Genomic DNA, 19,487 nt, shown 5'->3' on the forward strand with positions numbered 1-19,487 from the left:
CTGTCCTCCTCTTTGCCTGTTCCAGAAACAACTAAGATGAGGCGGTCAGATTGATTTTGGAAAGCTAGATTGTTTGGCCCTCCCATACCCGCGGCCTAGAGACCGCAGGATTAGTAGCTTGTGGTTTCTTGGCAGGGCGGTGCTAGCAGTTGAATCAGGTTCATAAAGGGGCAGCCCCCAGCCTAGCTGAGGAGAGGGGCGGAGCGCTGAGGGGTTGTTAGCTAAAATGGCGGTGGCGGTGGCGGCTGCGGCAGCGAGGGTCTGGGGCTCAAGTCGAGGCTTGGGCCAGGCTGGCCTCCTGCTCCTGCGGCGGCCTGGGGCTCGGAGCCTGGCTAGATCTGTGAGTACCTGGGGGAAGTCTTCCCTGAGGGAAAATAGGGATGTCAACGCCGTCTTCCCATGTGGAGGTCTGTGCAGGGAGTGAATGGGGGGCTGTCACAGAAGGGACAGGGGCTGAGAGAACTACTTGGAGAGGACACTCGGGAAGGACTTCCACTTCCTCAGGAGAGAAGTGAGGCAGCTCCTTCGTGGGCCTGGAGGGAGGGAGACAATTGGGGAGAGGGAGGGGTTTCCTTTTTAGTTGCTACTCATCCCCACGGGAGGCCGCTTGGACACGGGAGGAAGGCGAGACATTTCCTCGCAGGCATTGGAGAGTGAAACTGCCCAAGGGAGAGACTTTCTTCTTGGTAAAGATTCCCTCTCCTCCTTCAAAAAGGAGAAGAAAAGAGAAAGGGTTCTCCGGCGCGGGCTTTTAAAGTGCCCTGCATTTCTTTGTTCCTTTACTGCTGTTCTGATTTTAAAATGAATTGCGTAACAAAGTCGTTTGATCTTGTGTCCCGGATCGAATGTCAGAAAAAGGACCTTGTCTGTTTTGGTCACTCAACAGAGGAGATAACGTATAAAAAATTGTTGGGGAAAAGAGGTAGAGAGGTCCAGGTGGAGCAGCACCCTGTCCACATTTCTGAGTAACATTTGAGAGATGCCTAATTTTTTTTTTTTTAAGATTTTATTTATTTATTTGAGAGCGAGCGAGATAGGGAGGGAGAGAGAGCACAAGCCGGGTTGAGTGACAGAGAGAGAAGCAGACTCCCTGCTGAGCAAGGAGCTGGGTTTGGGGCTTGATGGTAGGACTCGGACATGACCTGATTGGAAGGCAGCCGCTTAAGCGAAGGCAGATGCTTAACCAAACGAGCCACCCAGGTGCCCCCAAGAAATGCTTAATTCTTATCAAAAGGGTCGGAATCCTCTTGGGTTGATGCTGCTAACGGTAAGTTCACACAGCACAAGTCTAGCTGGAAGTTTGATTAGAGGGAAGGAGGCACTGGGCTGTGGAAGAGCCATGAATTTAAATTTCACAGACCAGAGAGTGGTGTTTCGGAAGGTGAGCTCATATCCCTGCTGCTTTCCAGCTATGTGGCTTTGGGCAAAGGACTGCTCCTCTGGACCTCTACAGAGGGGTGCATTTTCCTCTTTCTAAAATGCTAACTGACTACATTGTAGGGTTGTAGTAAAATTAAAAAATGTAAAGTGAGATCTGGACCTGATATTTGATAAGGGCAATAGGAATGTTAGTCACCGTTGAAAGTGAGGGTGGAGGGAAGGGACAGAAACTGACCTTGGAGATCAGGAGAAAAAAGGAGGTGACCTTGGCAGGACCTGGATTGGTGAAGGCTCTTGGAAGGAAAACTGTCCAGGTCTTCTGGGGCTGAGTCTGGCCCTCTGATCCCTAATCCTTTAGGAAAGTAAGGTAGAATCTGTAGGAGGACACTCTATAAGGAGAGAAGCAGGGGAGGAGGGTGAAGAGGGTGGGCCTGGCGTAAGGAGAGGGGACGTAGATAGGAAAAGGAGACACTTGAAGCAGGTAATTCTGGAAAGATTTCTGGAGGAGGCTGGGGGTGGGGCAGCTTCCTGTGTTTGGGCTGTTCTTTGTGGCTGTTTTTGGAGCAATCAGATCTATGCCTGATCCTAGTCCCAAGAGTCCATTGGCTGGGCCTGTGGGGCGGGAGGTGGGTAGGACTGGGGTGGAAAGCAGGGAAAGGTCATTTATGGCTGATTAAATCTGCTTCATTCCGGGCTCAGACTCCCTGCTGCATTTCCCTCTTGACTCTCCTCCTTCATTTTTTTGGTGGGTGATGTGAAAGGGAGATTTTTTTTTGGAGGGAGTCTTTCATAGTACTTATGTTTTATTTGTGCATTTAAAAAAATATTTATTTATTTATTTGACACAGAGAGGGCACAAGCAGAGGGAGAAGCAGGCTCTCCACTGAGCCAGGAGCCTGATGCAGGGCTCAATCCCAGGACCTGGGACTTTGACCTGAGCCGAAGGCAGCTTCTTAATCGACTGAGCCACTCAGGCGTCCCTATTTGTGTATTTTTAAGTTTATACATTTATATAGTCCTTGCTTGCTTTTCCCCACTTTTATTACTCTCACTTTTTTTTTTTCCAAAGTAATCTCTGTACCCAGTGTGACTTTTGAACTCACAACCCAGAAATTGTGAGTTGAATGCTCTACCCACTGAGCCAGCCAGGCATCCCTCTCCCACTCGTATTTTCTAAGATTAAAAAGGAGACTGTTTTTGAGAGAAGGGAAAGAGTAGTGGGATTTAGCCAAATAATATTTTAAACAATTTTGTTGTTGTTGTCGTCGTTTATTTATTTGACAGAGAGAGACACACACACACAGAGAGGGAACACAAGCAGGGGGAGTGGGAAAGGGAGAAGCAGGCTTCCCGCTGAGCAGGGAGCCTGATTCGGGGGCTCGATCCCAGGACCCTGGGATCATGACCTGAGCTGAAGGCAGACGCTTAATTGGTTGAGCCACCCAGGCGCCTTCTAGTCAAAGAAGATTGCAGGGGCGCCTGGGTGGCTCAGTGGATTAAAAGACTTCAACTCAGGTCATGATCCCAGGGTTCTGGGATCGAGCCCCACATCGGGCTCTCTGCTCAGCAGTGAGCCTGCTTCCCCCCTCTCACTCTGCCTGCCTCTCTGCCTGCTTGTGATCTCTCTCTGTCAAATAAAAAAATAAAATCTTTAAAAAAAAAAAAAAAAAGACTGCAGACCAGGATCTGTCTGCTAGAACATTCTGCAATAGTGTGGTGTGCTAGGTCTGTGCTGCCTAGTACAGTAGTCACTTGACTACACTTGGTTACTGAGCTCTCATTCTGATCAGTATGGCCCAGGAACTGAAGTTTTCATTTTATTTCATTTTAATCGGTTTAAATAGCCGCAGGTGGGCTGGTGGCTGCCGTATTGGGTGGTGGTGCAGGGCCAAGTGCAGAGATCCTGCTTTGGGAGAGGGGAGAGGGGCTGTGTTGCACCTGACAGGTGGGTGGTTGGAGGAGAGGCTCCGGCTGCCTGACTTCATCTCTGCCTGCTTGCCTCTCCTTTCACCATGTTCTGTTGCTCAGGAGGCGTTCGTCTGATTCCCCTGCCTCCGGGCGGGTGATAGCAGACATTTAGTGCTCCGGGAGAAGAGGAGAAAGGAAACTTAATTGTCAGGGAGTCCTGAGCTGGTTTCTCGGCCACCACCCCAAGAAGCAAGAGGGACCCCAGCCAAGTCACTTCACTTCTGTGAGCCTAGCAGGTGCGGTGACTTGAATCCCTCCTCTGGGAGGGAGGATGCCCCTAGAGCTCATTCTGTGTGGGTCATCAGTGATGTTGTTTCTCTGACTGTTGGGGCCCCAGCGCCCCATGTGCTGTCTCCAGGTGGCGGTGCCCAGTGTGCGTGGAGGCACGAAGGGAGATGGGCATTGCTTGTCTCCTCACCGTATGGGTCCATTGCCCTCTTGGCTGGTGGCTTGAGGTCCGAGGCCTCATTTTTTCAAATCAGGAAGCACTTAGTTACGTCACCAACTCACTCTGTTGTTCTATCTAATATAGCCACACTGCAAGGTACTGGCAGTTTTCTCCTATCATGAGTGGGGAAACTGAGGCCTACGAATGTGAGGTCTGAACTTGGACTTCTGGACCCTAAAGCGCAGTGTCTCTCCATAGTACCAGGCTGCTAGGAGAAGCAATAATAGGGCTTCAGTTCAAGTCTTGCAACATCATGCTTGGTCTGGTCTTGGTGTCAATCAGCAGCTTCTGCTTGGGGCCTTAGGGGCTGATGAGAAGCTGGGGGCGTTGCGGCCCCAGCCCCCACTATGCCCTTCCCTCCCTGCCCTTCAGCCCCGTGGGCCCGTTTGCCCTCCCTTGAATGAGCTCCTTCCACCTGGAGGCCTTTGTGGAATATGATCCTTTAGGTGTCAGCTGACGGGCTGCTTCCTGGGAGAAGCGTTCCTGACTGCTGTCCATCTATAAAATGGGGACAGCGGTGGCACTTCCCTCAGACATGAAGATGAAAGCAAATGGTCCTTAGGAGGCACTTGTCCTGAGTACTCGGTAGGATCTCAAGAAGTGGCGGGGGGCTACAGTTTTTCTCCAGGGACAGTAAGTCTGGGGCGGTCAGAAAGGGTGTCCTCCCTTGGGACTTCCCGCTAGCGGTGCCCTGGGCCGCATCGCCCGTGTTCCATGGCCTTCACTGTCTTAGATACAGAGGACTCAGCCTGCTGGCAGCATCCACAGAACCGTCCATGGCCAGACCCCCCTTTCTCTCCAGCCTCCTTGGGCAGCTCTGTACACCACATTGTCATGATCTCCCTGCCCTGGGGCAAGTCACTCCCCAGCCCCAGCCCCCAGGCCAGAATGGAGATGGTCCTGCCGTCTCCCTGGGTTCAGAGAAGGTGGGGAAGTGCACGGTATCAGCTCTCCCTCCTAACGTGTTGCAGCCTCACTCGTTCTCTGCTCTCTCCTCTCACCTTGGCCTTGCTGGTTGCCGGGGACTGGCGCCTTCTTCCTCCAGCCTCTGCCTGCCGCACCCCTGCTGGTTCAGCAGGCCTCAGTGTAACTCTCTCTTCTCCAGAAAGCTTTCCCTCATGTTCCCTCTGATGCTGGTCACAGAAGATCCCCCTGGAGCCATCTCACCCTGGGCCTGTGGAGTAGCAGTTCTCGTCCTTTCCACAAGGGGACACCGGTTCAGGGAGACCTGGTGGCGTTGCTGGATAGGGACAGAGGCTTGACCAAGCCTTTTAGCACTGGAGTCCCTTCTCCTCCCCCGCCTAGTGGGCGCCCACCTGGCACCTGCTGCAGCCTGTAACCTGCGTGTTCGTGTTCGGTGTTGGTCACCCAGCTGCCCCTCTCCTCTCCAGCCAGTTCAGGGCCCGGTGGGGTGCTATTCAGTAGCTTCGTGCTGGAGTCCGCTCTGCGGGGAGTCTTAATTAACCTTGGGGTCAGAGGGAGTGGCTCCACAGGGAGCCAGGTACCAAGAACCTGCTGGGCTGAGCACCCTCCAGAGCAGGCCTCTCTGTTTCCTGTGTGGCTGGAGTCAGGCTTTGTGCAGCCATGGTAAGTTACCGGCCACCACCGCGGCAAACCCATCCCCCTCCTCCCCCCAGTCGGAAGAAAAAGAGGGTGGTGTCGCATCCTTCCTTAGGCCATTCTACACTCCTCCCCCGGGGGGGGACATTTCCTCTGGGCTGGCCACTCACCGAGTCAGCACAGTAGCCCTGGGGTCCGCACCCCAGCATCACAGGCCCAGGAAGGAATTCCTCCCCCTCCGCCCCGCAAGGCAAGGCCAGAGGCAGGCAGAGCCCTGTCCTGACAGCCCAGTCTGTTCTCAGCCCTGTGACCTCGTCCTCTGCCCCCTGCCAGCCCCGAACCCCCAGCGGGCCTGTTGCACGCCTGCTGTTATTCTCCAGGGTGCCCTGCTGCCAGACCCCCCCCCCCCCCCCCCCGCTCTTTCTTGTCCTCTTCTTGAAGGGCCAGCCATTTTCTGTTTCCCATTTCCCACCCGTCCGAGGTTTTGGGGTGGTTTTCCTTTCTACCAAGTTTTGAGCTGATGAATGCATCCCGTCCCTGTGCTTTGTGTCCCTCGTGGCAGGAACTTTCTGTCTCAGCCCTGTGCAGCCTTTCTACACACAAGGAAATTTGCGGGCACAGGGCGTTTTGCAAAGAGCCACGTGGTGAGCTCAGATCCTGGCACCCACATCAGTTGGCCTCTAAAGCCAGCAACCCCATGCACTCATCCCTCTGTCCCTTTGGTAATGGCCTGCCGAGTGCCTGCTGTGAGATTCGAGCCCAGCACGCTCCCTGCCCTTCCTGAACTTGTGATCTGTGTGGGAGGCAGACACAGACTGCTGATCCTGGGGGTGGGGGGGCCGGAAAGGTCCGGCCAGTGTGGGTGCTCAGGAGGGGGGCGTGCGGGTGGCCGGAGTTCAGTGGCTTCCCTCATAAGCAGGGGAAGTCTGCCGCTGTGGTCACGCCTGGACCTGCCCTGCCGTGGGGAGTGTCATTTCCTTTATTTCCTCATTTGTCAGGTCTTCCGGTTGCCTTAAGGACTGCCAGTGGCGTATGTCGTATGCCACAGACGCAGATAAACGCCCCTGTGCTCATGCTTCCCCCTGGATCCTTGGCTGCTCTGCCAAGCAGTTCAAGGAGGGGGAGTGGGGCGCACACCTGAGCACCTGAGGGGTGTTGGGGAGCCAGCTGGTTGTTCGTTGAGTTCCTCCTGGAGGCGAAGCCGTGATCCCTGTAGATGGGCGGGCAGAAGCTGGGTCAGCCACGGCAGCTGGGGGCACGAGCAGGGCTTTGGGGTCTGCTTGTCAGCCCGGCCTGCGTTGGAAGCTGACTGACCTGTTTGTAGCTGTGGTGCGGGTGATGTTACCCCAAGTATCTCCGCTTCCTCCCTCCTTGGGCCAGAGCAGGTAGGCTGAGGACCCAGTGAGATTGTGGGTGCAGAGCTCCGCCGGCAGCTGGCCAGGGCTTGCTAAAGGGGAGCACTGGCAGTGCTGAGACCAGGTCAGGCTGAGAAATGGGGTTGGCGCCCAGAGGCTGACCAGTGGCCTTTTCCCGGGTTTTCCCTGCCAGCAGAGGGGGTGCCATGCCCCCCAGTCCCCAGGGCTCCTCTGGCCATCCATCTTCTTCCAGGTTCCACAAGTGACATCCCATCCTTTGCTTTCTGTCTTTGGCGTGTTCTGTGACCCCGGCCGCCGGGGCTCCTTCCCTGACCCCCAGCTGCCCTTTCGCTCTCAGGTTGCTTCCCTAGGAAGCCTAGGAAGCCTCTCCCACTCTCCCATGCTCAAGGCTTCTCTTGGGCAAGGATGAATCAGCCCCAGCTTCAGCCTCAGCTGCACTTGCTTGGCTGCCAGCTTCCTCACTGGGCAGCAGTGACAGATGTCTTGCTTCTCTTAGGTCCCCAGAACCCGGCTCAGGGCTCGGAACAAAGCAGGTGCTCAAATATTTGTTGAAGGAGTCCGTCTGGGCCTGGAGGGGTGGGGGTTGGGACCGGAGCACAGAGGCCATCGAAGCATGGACGTTTGCTGGGGGAGAGGGGAACAGATGTTCAATAAAGAGATAGGCACAGCTGTATGGTGGTGGCAGAAGTGACCGTCGACATTTCCTGAGCGTTTGCCCTATGACTTCCAAGTACTCTGTTAACCGGTTTTGTGTGCAGGATGTTGTTCAAGACTCATGACATTTCCACGAGGTGTTCTCCCTCTTACAGACAAGAAAGGGGTGGGCACCTGGGTGGCTCAGTGGGTTAAAGCCTCTGCCTTCAGCTCAGGTCATGATCTCGGGGTCCTGGAATCGAGTCCCGCATCGGGCTCTCTGTTCAGCGGGGAGCCTGCTTCCCCTTCTGTCTGCCTGCCTCTCTGCCTATTTGTGATCTCTCTCTCTGTCAAATGAATAAATAAAATCTTTAAAAAAAAAAAAAAAAGAAAGGGGCAGCTGGCAGAGGGGAAGTCACTCTCCTCTGGTCACCTAGCAAGGGATTTGAACCCAGGCAGGCTGACACCTAAGACCCCAGAGATTTCATCGATCCTGGGCGGCCACCCTGGTTGTATGGGGGCAGTGAAGAGCCCATCTGGCCGTCTGGAGGGTACTGAGGGCGGGTGAGCCTGCGGTGGCAGTGGGAGACAGTGAGGGGGTATCTGGCGAGACTGGAGAGGCTTTGAATGCCAGGGTGAGGCATCGGGGCCTCTGACAGAACGGCTCCCGGTTCTTTCTTTTTTTTTTTTAAGATTTTATTTACTTATTTGACACAGCACAAATAGGCAGAGAGAGAAGAGGAAGCAAGCTCCCTGCGAGCAGAGAGCCCAATGTGACCCTGAGATCATGACCTGAGCCGAAGGCAGAGGCTTTAACCCACTGAGCCACCCAGGCGCCCCCAACTCCCGGTTCTTGAGCCAACTGACCGCTGCTCTGCAGGGTGTTTAATCTTTACAGCCGCCTTGTGGGATAGATAGTATCTGCTCCCCAGTTTTACAGATGAGGAACGGAGACGCAGAGGAGTTCTGGTGACTTGCCCAAGGTCACACATCAAGAAAACTGCGATCCGTACTCAGTGTATCAGGCCACGGGGCCCTCTGGGGTCTGGGGGAGCTTAACTAGCAGGCTATACTGCCTGCCGCCGTGAGCCTCTGCTGCTCCTGACATGAGCACCCCTGCCCCCACCCTCCTCTCTCCCCAGCTCCCCCAGAGACAGGAGCAACAGCACTTCCCGTCCCTGGATGACAAACCCCAGTTCCCAGGGGCCTCGGCGGAGTTCATAGACAAGCTAGAATTCATCCAGCCCAATGTCATCTCTGGGATCCCTGTCTACCGCGTCATGGACCGGCAGGGCCAGATCATCAACCCCAGCGAGGATCCCCACGTGAGAGGCCCTCTCCTTCCCCCACTGTGTCTCCCATGCCCGGGCTCCTTGTCTGTCTCCTCTCTGGTCCCAACTGCCCCGCGTCTGTCTGCTCCGCCCGCAGCTGCCCCAGGAGAAGGTGCTCAAGCTGTACAGGAGCATGACTCTGCTCAACACCATGGACCGCATCCTCTATGAGTCCCAGCGCCAGGTGCGTGCGCTCGGCCTGGGGAGGGGGGTTCCTTAGGTCACCCTGCCTGTGTTTGAGCCAGAAGATGACTCCCAAGGAGGGGGTGGGGGATGGAGGTCCTTTGTCTTGGGTTCCTCAGAGTCCTTGAGGTTCTCAAGGATAGAGAACGGTGGAGGAGGAGAGTGGGACCGGTGTTGCCCCCGGGGCGGGAGCATGGACCAGATCCTCCCATGCTCCTGGCCAGGGGCGTGTCTGTGCTGGGGGCGAACTGGCAGGAAGATCTGACCGGCTTTCCCCTAGAGAGCTCCCAGTCCCGAGAAACCAGGGTGCCCCTCTGTGCCTCCTGGGTGCCTGTGTCACACGGACTCTGAGCCTCAGCCATGTTTGTGGCCGCGGACAGAGACCCTGTCAGAGCAGTGTCAACAAAGAGGCAATTTATGGACTCAGGTAGCTTAACTTTCAGAGGGTCCTGTTTTCAGGTGTGGCCGGATCCCAGGAGCTCAGTATAATCAGACCTGTTTATCTCACCGGGTGTCTTTTCTGTGCTCTTGGCTTCCTGCTTTCCCAGGCTGCAGTGGTCTCTGGCAGGTCTAGGCTCGAGGACAGGTGGCGGAGAGAGGATCAGGGCACGGGCTCGGGGCAGAACTTTACAACCCAAGTTTTCATTTTGCCATTTTGTAGCTGTGCCCTGGGGGAATCCCTTCATTTGTCAGGTCTTCCGGTTGTCTTAAGGATCGCCAGTGGCGTATGTCGTGGCCTTAGGAAGAGTGACACTGGTGTTTAGTCAGCATGCGGTAAATATTAGCTATCATAGTCCTGCCAGGCTCACAACCTTTTTGCTTAGTAGTGGAAAGAGAATGTCTGCTCCCTGAGGTTCCAGCGAAAGGCCAGGGCAAGTGCTCGAGGTCTGGGCTTTGGTCACAGACCCTGCCTTCAGTCAGCCCCTGGCCAGGAGAACCATGTGCCATCCCCAGGATCCAAGAGAGCAGTGGAATCCTTCCCTCCCAGGGCCCAGGGTTCCTGTGGGAAAGGTGGGATGAATGTTGGGCAGGTCCTTGGGTGCCCACGGCACCTGCTGGATCAGGAGTAGGGGTGGGCTTGAGAATCAAGCCCCCAGGCCATCCTCCTGTGGACTAAAGCATGAAGCCCCCCTGGCCTACGAGACAGTACTGAGCAGACTCCCACTCACAGGGCACTACCTCTGGGTTTTCCAGCTTAGGGTTGTACCTCCACCCTGAAACTTGCCCAGAAACTTCCCTTGGCCCCTGCACCCCACAGGGGGCAGGCCTGGCCTTTCCTCTTCCACTATCTCCCATTCCCCTGTGGCTTCCGCTCTCTGGGCTCTCTGCTCCCCTCTCTGCAGCCTTACCACCAGGGCCGGGCCACCCCTCCCCCGCTCTCAACATGCCTGGGCTCCTCCCCGCCTGAGTTGGCTGCGCAGACAGGAGCTTTGGAATCCAAGAGATGCGGGTCTGGTCACAGCCGTGACTTTGGGCAGCATTTTGCCTGGCTTTGCCTCAGTTTTTTCAGTATGCTAAAAAGTGGGGATAGCAAGGTAGAGGTAGGAATTCTGTGATGCCCAGAGCACAAAACACCTTGTCCCCTGGCTGAGGAGGCCGTAGGATCAGAGCAGGCCTCAGTAAGATCCGCTCCTGTGTCAAGGCTCAGCTTGTATTAGCCAGGCTTCTGCTCAGCTGTAAGTAACAGACCTCCCCCAGGTGCCCCCCAAATCCTAACAGAAACCAATGCAGTCGCTTAAATAGATTAGGAGGGTTTTTAATCTTCCAGAGAGGAAATCTGAAAATGGGGCGTGGGGCCAGTATGGTGGCCCCACGATGTCACTGGATACCCAGCTTTGGCTTCTAGCCTCGAGGGTCCTTCATGAGCCAAATGGCCACCGGAGCTCCCTCCATCTTGCCTCATTCCAGGCGGGAAGCGGAAGGAAGGTGACAGGTCAGACCTGGCATGTCCCAGCTATCTCCTCATGCCCACCGTTCTAGAACTTTGCAGGCAGTCCCACCCAGTAGTCTCTGAGACACTGCATGCGTTGCTCCCAGCTGCAAGGGAGGCCGAAATGTGGTCTTTCCACACCTCTGCCTTGAGCCGGGTCCTGTTTTGTGGGTAGGAGGGCACTCCGGCTCCTTCCCACACCACCCTCGACAGCCCTCCCAGGCTTCCAGCTCCCAGCATCAGCCCATGTGACTGTGGGAGGTCAATTAACTTTTAATTGGCTCCCCACTTAGGAGAAAGCTTTATTCATCTAGTTCTCCCACCATGACAGAAAGCCTGGGCTGAGGACTGGGCAGGGGGCATCCCTCAGATACTGACCGGAGCTCTCTCACTTTACACATGGTGCCAGGGAACTTAGTTCTGGCTGTGTGCCAACGGTGCCGCAGATACCCAGCCAGACTTCACCTCTTAGCCCCAGATCTACTTGGCTTCTTGCCTTGGCTGTCCCACACCAAGTTCAGCCTGTCCAGACTTGACCTCGGCATCTTCCTCTCTTGGGCCATTTCTCAGCGGAGGGTGCCACCATTCACCCATCTGCCCAAGCTGGAGACCTGCATCTCCTCCCTGTCTCCATTCTCCTCCTCGCATCACTTTCTCCCGGCTACTTTATTTTGTCCCTCTTGTTTAGTTAGAAATCCATTCTGCCGCTCAGCACCACGCCAGGAGCCTAGACTTCCTGCATTTCTGCTTCACCATCGTGGGCGAGTTGGCTTTCATCCCACACGTATTGCCTCATTTTCGCAAGATGGCTGCCACAGGTCCAGCCTTCCAGCGGTGTGCCAGACAGAAGAAGGGCTGGGGCCAGCTATACTCCTCTCTTTTTTTTTTTTTTTTTTTTTAAAGATTTTATTTATTTGACAGAGATCACAAGTAGGGAGAGAGGCAGGCAGAGAGAGAGAGAGAGAGCAGAAGGAAGCAGGCTCCCTGCCCAGCAGAGAGCCCGATGCGGGGCTCGATCCCAGGATCCTGGGATCATGACCTGAGCGAAAGGCAGAGGCTTTAACCCACTGAGCCACCCAGGTGCCCCTATACTCCTCTCTTTTATCAGGAAAGCCAGAGCAGATTTCCACTTAAGTCTTCTCTTAAGTGTCTGCGGCCATGTCTGGCTATAAGGGAGATTGGGAGAATGTTTGGCTTTTCCAGACTCTCGAGTTGGGGGCTCAGGAGAAGGGAGTCGGCCAGGGCATCGGTGTGGCCAGGGTCTGCCGCTCCTTGGCACTCTCACTCGGTTTAAGCCTCTCCCCTCCACTTCTCTGCCTGCCTCCTGCCGTGACCAGGCCCAGCCACCACCCCTCTTGCCTGGTGGGCTGCACTCAGTCCTGCTGCCACCATCCATTTCCCACATGACAGCCAGAGAGCTGTTCCTGAACTGTCGCTCTGGGAAGAGCCGTGGGCGCAGTTCTCAAGGTAAAGTCCTGGTGTGTGGTTCATGGCCTTCCTGGGTACCGCCTCTCTGCCTGGTCTGTCCCTACCCCTCCCACTTTCTGTCCCAGCCATTCTGGCCTCATGGCCTTGACTGTTATCTCTCCTTGGAGACCTGCATCTCCCCCAGCTTTGCCCGGCTCAGGCATTTCTCCCTGCCGCCCCTCTGTGGTGGGCTGCACACACACGTCGGCCTCCCATCACACAGCCCTGGCGCTCTACCTCTCACCGATCTGGCAGTTCCTCCGGGAAGGTGGGAACCTGGCGCAGGAAGTGTGTCTGGGGATGAGTGAAGTCTCCAGAAGTTGGACAGTTACCTGGATAGTTCCCTGTCATTGCCCAGCATAATGGAGCCCGGGCCCCTGGGCCCTCCTACACCCCCAGGGCCGGATCTCCTTCTACATGACCAACTATGGTGAGGAGGGGACGCACGTGGGGAGTGCAGCGGCACTAGACAACACGGACCTGGTGTTTGGCCAGTACCGGGAAGCAGGTATGTCTGCCCTGTTGGTGGCCTGCAGCTTTGGTCCCCGTGGAGGCAGGTCAGGCTCTGTCCCTCTGGGCGGGGAGGGGAGGCCCGTGTTAGCTACCCTGGATGCTCTTCTAGGAGCAGCGTGATGCCAGAGAGGATTAAGGAACTGCAGGGAGAGCTTTCTGAGCAAAAAAGGGCCAAGCCAGGGCCAGGGGCGTGTGGCGGCAGGTTTCCTCTGTCTGGAGGCCAGGCAGGCAGGCTCGTAGAGAAGAGCCTGTGCTCCGGTCGCTCTGTGCTCTGCCGGCTGCCACTGTCAAGTTCAGGTCAAGTTGCTTCCCTTCTGTGAGCCTCTGTTCTGTGATCTCCAACATAGAGCTGCTGATGGCACTGTGACCCCTGCCTGGGGAGTGCTGGCAGCATGCAGTCAGGGCAGGCCTGGCCTCAGGGGCCCCACTTGGGACCCCCGTCCAGAGTGTGCGGCTCCCCTGGCCTCTCCAGGAGCTGTGTCCTTCAGGGAGCAGAGCAAACAGGAGGCCTTGGCAGTGGCAGCCGGGGCTGGCCCCTTCTGAGTGAGGGAGTGACAGGACGGAAGGGTGGCAGACGAGGTGTGAAGGTCGATGAGCATGGAGGAGTGACTGGGTAAGGGCTGTGGAGGGGAGTCACGGGGCAGGGGACACAAAGCCTGCAGCACAGGGTCTGGCACTGGGTAAGCGCTCACCTGGGACAGCTCTTCAGCAGCGGGCAGTCTGGCTGGGCAGGCAGCCGTGGCATTCCTGTCTGCTCCCGTGCCTGCTGCACCCGACTCCCTGTCCCCCGCGCTCTCTGGGGACAGAGGTCCTGTGTATTGGGTGTCCCCAGACTCTGAGCTGTGGGCCCCAGCCAGATTTACTGAGCACCTCCCACCTCCTGCCTGTTTTCGCGGAAGGGGCCTCTCTGGTGAGGACTCCGGGTGGGGCGAGCGAGGGGCTTGGAGCCGTGGGCAGCCACTGGGCTCTCCACACAGTGGGTGGGGGGCTGGCCCTGAGCGCCCTGCAGGAGGGAGCCCTACCGCGCCGAGGCCCCCACAGAAGGCAGCCTGCGTCTGGGCAGCCGCGAGGGATGGGAGCCACGGAGACCTGCGCTCGGCCTCGCCCAGGCGGCTGCTCCCCTCTCTCAGTCCCTGCCTGTAGGGTGTGGAGAACAAGGGTGCTTGGAGCAGTAGCCAGCCTCCCCCTGCCCCCGCCCCGAGCTGTGCTAAGTGCTGGATACCTGCTCTCACCTGCCATGATCCCATGGGAAGAAGGAGCCTCCCAGCAGCCATGTTTCCTGTCTGAGCCGGGCGGCAGGCAGCCCAGAAGGTTCCGGCCCAGGGTGCAGGCCACAAGCCTCCTGAGGGGTGGTGCCCTCTGTGGTGCTGCCCACGTGGGGCCATTTGGTGTAAACCAAGGATTACGTGGCCTCCCGACCATGGCACCGGCGGGAAGGGACCCTCGCCAGGGAGCTCACGGGCAGCACTTTCCCACCTAGAGCAGTAGTTGCCGCGGGGCCTGCGGTTTTCCGGGGCGTCAGGCCCGCCTGGGCCCAGTTCTCCTAGCTCTGCCCGTGGCTTCTCAGGCTGTGAAGGAGCCCCCCCACATGGCCCTCCATCCCGCATCGACCGGGGCACCCGTCTTTGGTCTGTGTTATGTACCTTGTGGCCACCCTGTGAGTGTGTGTGGGTGACAGGAAACCCCACGTCTAGTTCTATGGAGCCGACTGTCGGGACAGTGCTCACCTGGGCGGGGTGTCTTGGCGGTGGCACCCCGTTAGCCGGTAAACACCCCCCAGCCTCGTTGCATCCCCGATCATGAAGGGTGAGCTCTGTGTGGCCCCCTGCACCCCATCCACTGCCTTACGGTATGACCTCGAGCCAGCTCTGGGAGCTCTCCCACCTCAGTTTCCCCCATCTGTAAATGGGGAGAATAACGCTCCCTCCCTCAGGGGTTGTGAGGATTAGTTAAATTAATCTCTGGAAGGTGATCCGAAGAAAGGCGCCCGACCCCAAGTGCTGTGTCCGTATTGCAGTCCTTCAGGGAGCGTGGACACAGCCGGCACAAAAGGTGGCTGGTGTGCAGTGGGACCCCGATTACATCATCACGTGAAGGAGGAGGTCTGGAAATGCCTGCACCAGCCAGCTGCTGCCCTGCAGTGCTCAGGTTCTGGGTGCTTCCACGGGCATCCTTGAACCCCCAGCATGGCCCCTCGGCTGTGGGCGTGACAATTGTCCCCCAACAAGAGCGGGTCGTTGCTCATCCCAGGACCACCTTGACCCCGTCCTGTCCGACTCCGCAGGCCAGGCCCCCTTCACCCAGAGCGCTTCCATGTGGTGGCGAGGTTTGGTTGGAAGAAAGGTTATTACAGCCGTGAGCAGGTTCAAATATCATCTCTCTAGTTCAGAAGTTGTGGGCTAGCGGCCTGTACTTTTATTTGGTTCACATAACGATTTTGGAAGTAATGTATGAGTTGAAACATCGATAATTTCTCATTTAAAAAAAAAAAAGCCAGATTCTGCCTTCTTTTGAAGAGCCGAGCCATGAGCCATCGGGTGTCTCCGAGCAGCCGTTGGGTGTTTGGACCAAGGCCTCCCTTTCGCTCTGTGGTCTGGCGCCACCGCCCCCTCCCCGTGAGCCTCTGAATCTGCCTCCCCTGCCCAACTCCAGTTCCCTTCTGGACCCACGAGGACATGGAGCCCAGGCGGCAGGGGCCTTGCCCTGGGACGGCCAGGGGTTGCTCTGACCCTGCACTGGCCACAGGCTCACGCGCACCCTGCCTTCCCCCGCCCGCAGGCGTGCTCATGTACCGGGACTACCCCCTGGAGCTGTTCATGGCCCAGTGCTACAGCAACGTGAGCGACCTGGGCAAGGGCCGCCAGATGCCCGTGCACTATGGCTGCAGGGAGCGCCACTTCGTCACCATCTCGTCTCCACTGGCCACGCAGATCCCGCAGGGTGAGGACTCGTCCCGGGCTTGGGGCTCACACACCAGCATCTTCCCCAGCACGGCGCAGTCCTTCTCCGTCCCTGCCCTTCCGGGGGCTCCCAGGGGAAGAGGTGCCAGGCTTGAGACTTTCCACGCACAGACCCTTCTCGTCTGGGAGTCTCCAGAGGAGGGCTCTGGTTTGGCAGGTTGGGGCTGGCGTGACCACGCTCTTGTTCCCTGACCTGCCCGTCCCGTCGGTCCGCTCATCCACACAGCGACTGTGCGCGACTGAGCGGGAACCAGCTTCTTGCAAAGGGTGCCTGGGCTGAGCTGGATTCCTGCCCCTGAACCTGCTCTCCCTCAGTCCTCGGAGTCTGACTTCACTGAAGCTTACTCTGGAAGCCCAGTGCCTAGAGCAAGGAGAATCGCTTTGCTCAAAAGTGACCGCTTAGGGAGCAGAGCCCTTGGGCCAGGCCCACACCTACACGGCATGGAGACCCCAGAACCTGCCCTCGCTCCTTGCCCTCCGGGTCTGCGGTCCAGTCATGGGCCAGCTGGGCTCTGGCTGTCTCTGACCCCGACGGCCAAGAGACACACATTGCCGTGTCTGTGGGGCTGAGCAGTGGGCTGGTCGCCGGCCCATCCGTGCACCTTAGCTCAGTTAGCTTCAGGTGCCTGGAATAAGGCGCCCTTGGCACCTCTGAGGTGGGAGGCAGGTGGGGTGGCTTTGTGAGAGGAGGTGGCATGTTCCCTGAGGGTAGGTGGGATTTCCAGAAGGCTGAGCCCTGGTGCCTTACCTTCTGTTTGACCGTTAGGCCTCTTGGAGGGCAGACATTGGAATCCCTGCTATGTGGGCGCTGTGCTGGGCGCAGTGAGCAAGAGACAAACGCCTCAGTCCTCCTCCATGTGGAGGACACAGGCAGGAAGCATGCAGGGGGAGCACGGGGAGCAGATCAGGCAGGAGCAGTCCCACAGGGACAGAGAGGGAGTTGCAGTGATGGAGGAAGGTAGGGGGTTGTGTCACTGGTGACATTTCTTACAGACCAGAAGGAGCCGGGGAGGGCGCCACGTGGGGTCTTGAGGCAAGTGCGTGCTAGACGGCTTGAGGGTCAGGGGAGCCCATGGCAGGAGGCCAGGAGGGGCTCGGCGGTGGCGGGGGAAGGCTGTGGATACAGGGGAGGCTGAGGGCAGTGGGAGCCGCAGGGGAGAGAGGTGTCAGGCGGGAATGGCAGCCTGGTTCACATTTTAACCATTTTAACTGGCCTCTGGGCACCCTGGGCAACGGGTGGGGGTGGGAGGAGCAGGAGCCAGTGAGGAGGCTGCTGGGAGCTCAGGCAAGGTGACCAGGTGAGCAGACCGACGGGAAGGAAGCCGGGGGACACGGGGTCAGATTCTGGCAGAATTTTGAGGGTGGAAGAGGCGAGGGGAGCAGCTGGAGTCAGGGGCAGGGGGTGGGGGGCGAGCGCGGCAGGGGGTGGGGGGTGAGAGCGGCAGGGGGTGGGGGGCGAGAGCGGGGTGGGGGCGCTGAGGCAGGTTGTGGGGTGGAGCGAGAGGACAGAGCCGAGTGGGGGGAGTGTGCAGTTGTGCTCCTGCTCACCCCCTCCTCCCCCTGCAGCGGTGGGGGCGGCCTATGCGGCCAAGCGGGCCAACGCCAACAGGATTGTCATCTGCTACTTCGGGGAAGGGGCCGCCAGCGAGGGGGATGCACACGCCGGCTTCAACTTCGCCGCTACCCTCGAGTGCCCCATCATCTTCTTCTGCCGGAACAATGGCTATGCCATCTCCACGCCCACCTCAGAGCAGTACCGTGGGGACGGCATCGGTAGGGGCCCAGTGGGCTGCTCCCCAGTCTGCGTGCTTGCCCCCCCCAAGTCCTTTCCCTGCCATGTCTGCAGCAGGGGGTCGCAGGAACACTGCCTTGCCTGCTCCCTCTCCCCACTCTCCCCTCTGCTCATTGTCCTCATCTGAGCTCCCCACCCCCCCAGGCCCAACCTGCCTGTCCCCAACTTGCCTCTCTGTCCCCAACTTGCCTCTCTGTCCCCAACTTGCCTCTCTGTCCCCAACCTGCCTCTCTGTCCCCAACCTGCCTCTCTGTCCCCACAGCTGCCCGAGGCCCAGGCTACGGCATCCTGTCCATCCGCGTGGACGGCAACGATGTGTTTGCTGTGTACAACGCCACCAAGGAGGCCCGGCGGCGGGCCGTGGCCGAGAACCAGCCCTTCCTCATTGAGGCCATGACGTACAGGTGCCTGCCTCCCTCATTCCCCCCTGTGGCCTTGACCCCCTCATTCCCCCTGTGGCCTTGACCCCCTCATTCCCCCTGTGGCCTTGACCCCATCTTCCCTGCATGGGTCACTGTCCCCAGAATACGACCCCGTCCCTTTTATTGGATATTCACATTGGATCTCCTTTGTGGTCTCTATTCCATTGCCGCCCCTTCTCCCCTAGTCCTTGCCCTCCCTCCTTATCCACTGCGGGGGGGGCTCCTGCCTGACCCTGGGCCCCCTCCGCCCGCAGGATCGGGCACCACAGCACTAGCGATGACAGCTCAGCCTACCGCTCGGTGGACGAGGTCAACTACTGGGACAAGCAGGACCACCCCATCTCCCGGCTGCGCCACTACCTGCAGAGCCGGGGCTGGTGGGACGATGAGCAAGAGAAGGCCTGGAGGAAGCAGTCCCGAAAGAAGGTGGGGGCTTCCCTCTGCTGGAGGGCTATGCCCCTGGGGGCGTGGTCCGGTGCGGTGTGTGGTGAAGCCTGGAAGGACTGGGGGACACGGAGCTGGGAGACCTGGGCATAGCCCAGCAGGGTCTCGCTGCAGCCCGCGGTGCCAGGCTGCCTGGGCACGCGCCTTTGTGGGGTCCTAGCTGCGTCCTCGGCAGGGACATACAGGTATCCTCGTCGGGGGCTGTGCGAGGGGTAGGTGCCCTAATCCGCGTGCAGTGAGTTTCCCACTCTCCTCAGCCTGGAGCTGGGGCAGTGTACCCAGTGGGAAAGGCTGCCCTGGCCCGGGCCCGCCCTCTGGGCCTCGGTTTCCTCACCTCTGAATGGCTGCTTCCTGGTCCCACAGATCCCTGCATTTAGTGCAGTGCCAGACCGCGCGGGGCACGAGGGGCCTGGCTGGGGGTGCTGACCACGTGGATCCTCTCGCCCCTGCCCATCCTCTCCTCTGTGCCCAGATGGGAACTCCGGCCGGGGTCCCACAGGTACGGGGTCGGGGGCCAGCTGCGTGCCTACTGTCCCCCCTCCCCCAGGTGATGGAGGCCTTCGAGCAGGCGGAGCGGAAGCCGAAGCCCAGCCCCAGCCTTCTCTTCTCCGACGTGTACCAGGAGATGCCCGCCCAGCTCCGCAAGCAGCAGGAGGCCCTGGCCCGGCACCTCCAGACCTATGGGGAGCACTACCCTCTGGACCACTTTGAGAAGTGAGGCCTGCTCATCCCCGACCCCCACCTCAACCACCCCAAGGGGCAGCCCCACTCTGGGGGGGGCCCAGGGAGCAGCGGGGCACCACCCTCCTCCCACAGTTTGCTCCCTCCACGCCACTGGGGCCAGGGCTCCAGCCCCCATCCCCCCTCCTCCAGGCTGTTACCCGGTGGGGCTCGGTTGACCCCTCCTTGCCTGTTACAGTGCCTTCTCCCAGGGGCTGGACTGGGGCGCCTCCAGGACTAGAAGCCCCTGGGGGTGGGCGTGGTGGGTCAGCCTGTGAAGTCACTCCTTCAGTGAGAAGGGGTCAGCAGGTGGCCAATAAACTCTGTTGGGCTTGAACCCCCCGCTGGTCTGTTTCCTGG

The 19,487-nt window shown here is 58.5% G+C and overlaps 1 protein-coding gene across 2 annotated transcripts; it reads left to right on the plus strand.

The window, feature by feature from the left end:
- Positions 1 to 188: 188 nt before the first annotated feature.
- Positions 189 to 19,460, plus strand: BCKDHA (branched chain keto acid dehydrogenase E1 subunit alpha). Of its 2 annotated transcripts, none has more exons than XM_045987044.1 (9): positions 189 to 340; positions 8,508 to 8,690; positions 8,794 to 8,880; positions 12,676 to 12,784; positions 15,568 to 15,729; positions 17,316 to 17,522; positions 17,804 to 17,945; positions 18,218 to 18,389; positions 18,955 to 19,460. In XM_045987044.1, the coding sequence occupies exons 1-9, from the start codon at positions 227 to 229 to the stop codon at positions 19,123 to 19,125; spliced, it is 1,347 nt and encodes a 448-aa protein (XP_045843000.1). In that variant the 5' UTR covers positions 189 to 226; the 3' UTR covers positions 19,126 to 19,460. The 2 variants fall into 2 exon arrangements, with proteins under 2 accessions (XP_045843000.1, XP_045843001.1); XM_045987045.1 differs by lacking the exon at positions 189 to 340 and adding an exon at positions 6,589 to 6,741.
- The last annotated feature ends 27 nt before the right edge of the window (positions 19,461 to 19,487 follow it).

The sequence above is a fragment of the Meles meles genome, chromosome 19, assembly GCF_922984935.1.
Source record: "Meles meles chromosome 19, mMelMel3.1 paternal haplotype, whole genome shotgun sequence".
NCBI lineage: Eukaryota > Metazoa > Chordata > Mammalia > Carnivora > Mustelidae > Meles > Meles meles.

Excerpts from the sequence above, each read along its gene's own strand:
- BCKDHA (XM_045987044.1), top strand. The coding sequence starts at position 227 with ATGGCGGTGGCGGTGGCGGCTGCGGCAGCGAGGGTCTGGGGCTCAAGT. Across the intron at positions 341-8,507 it reads CTCGGAGCCTGGCTAGATCT|CTCCCCCAGAGACAGGAGCA; the intron begins GTGAGTACCTGG and ends CTCTCTCCCCAG. Across the intron at positions 17,523-17,803 it reads GTACCGTGGGGACGGCATCG|CTGCCCGAGGCCCAGGCTAC; the intron begins GTAGGGGCCCAG and ends CTGTCCCCACAG.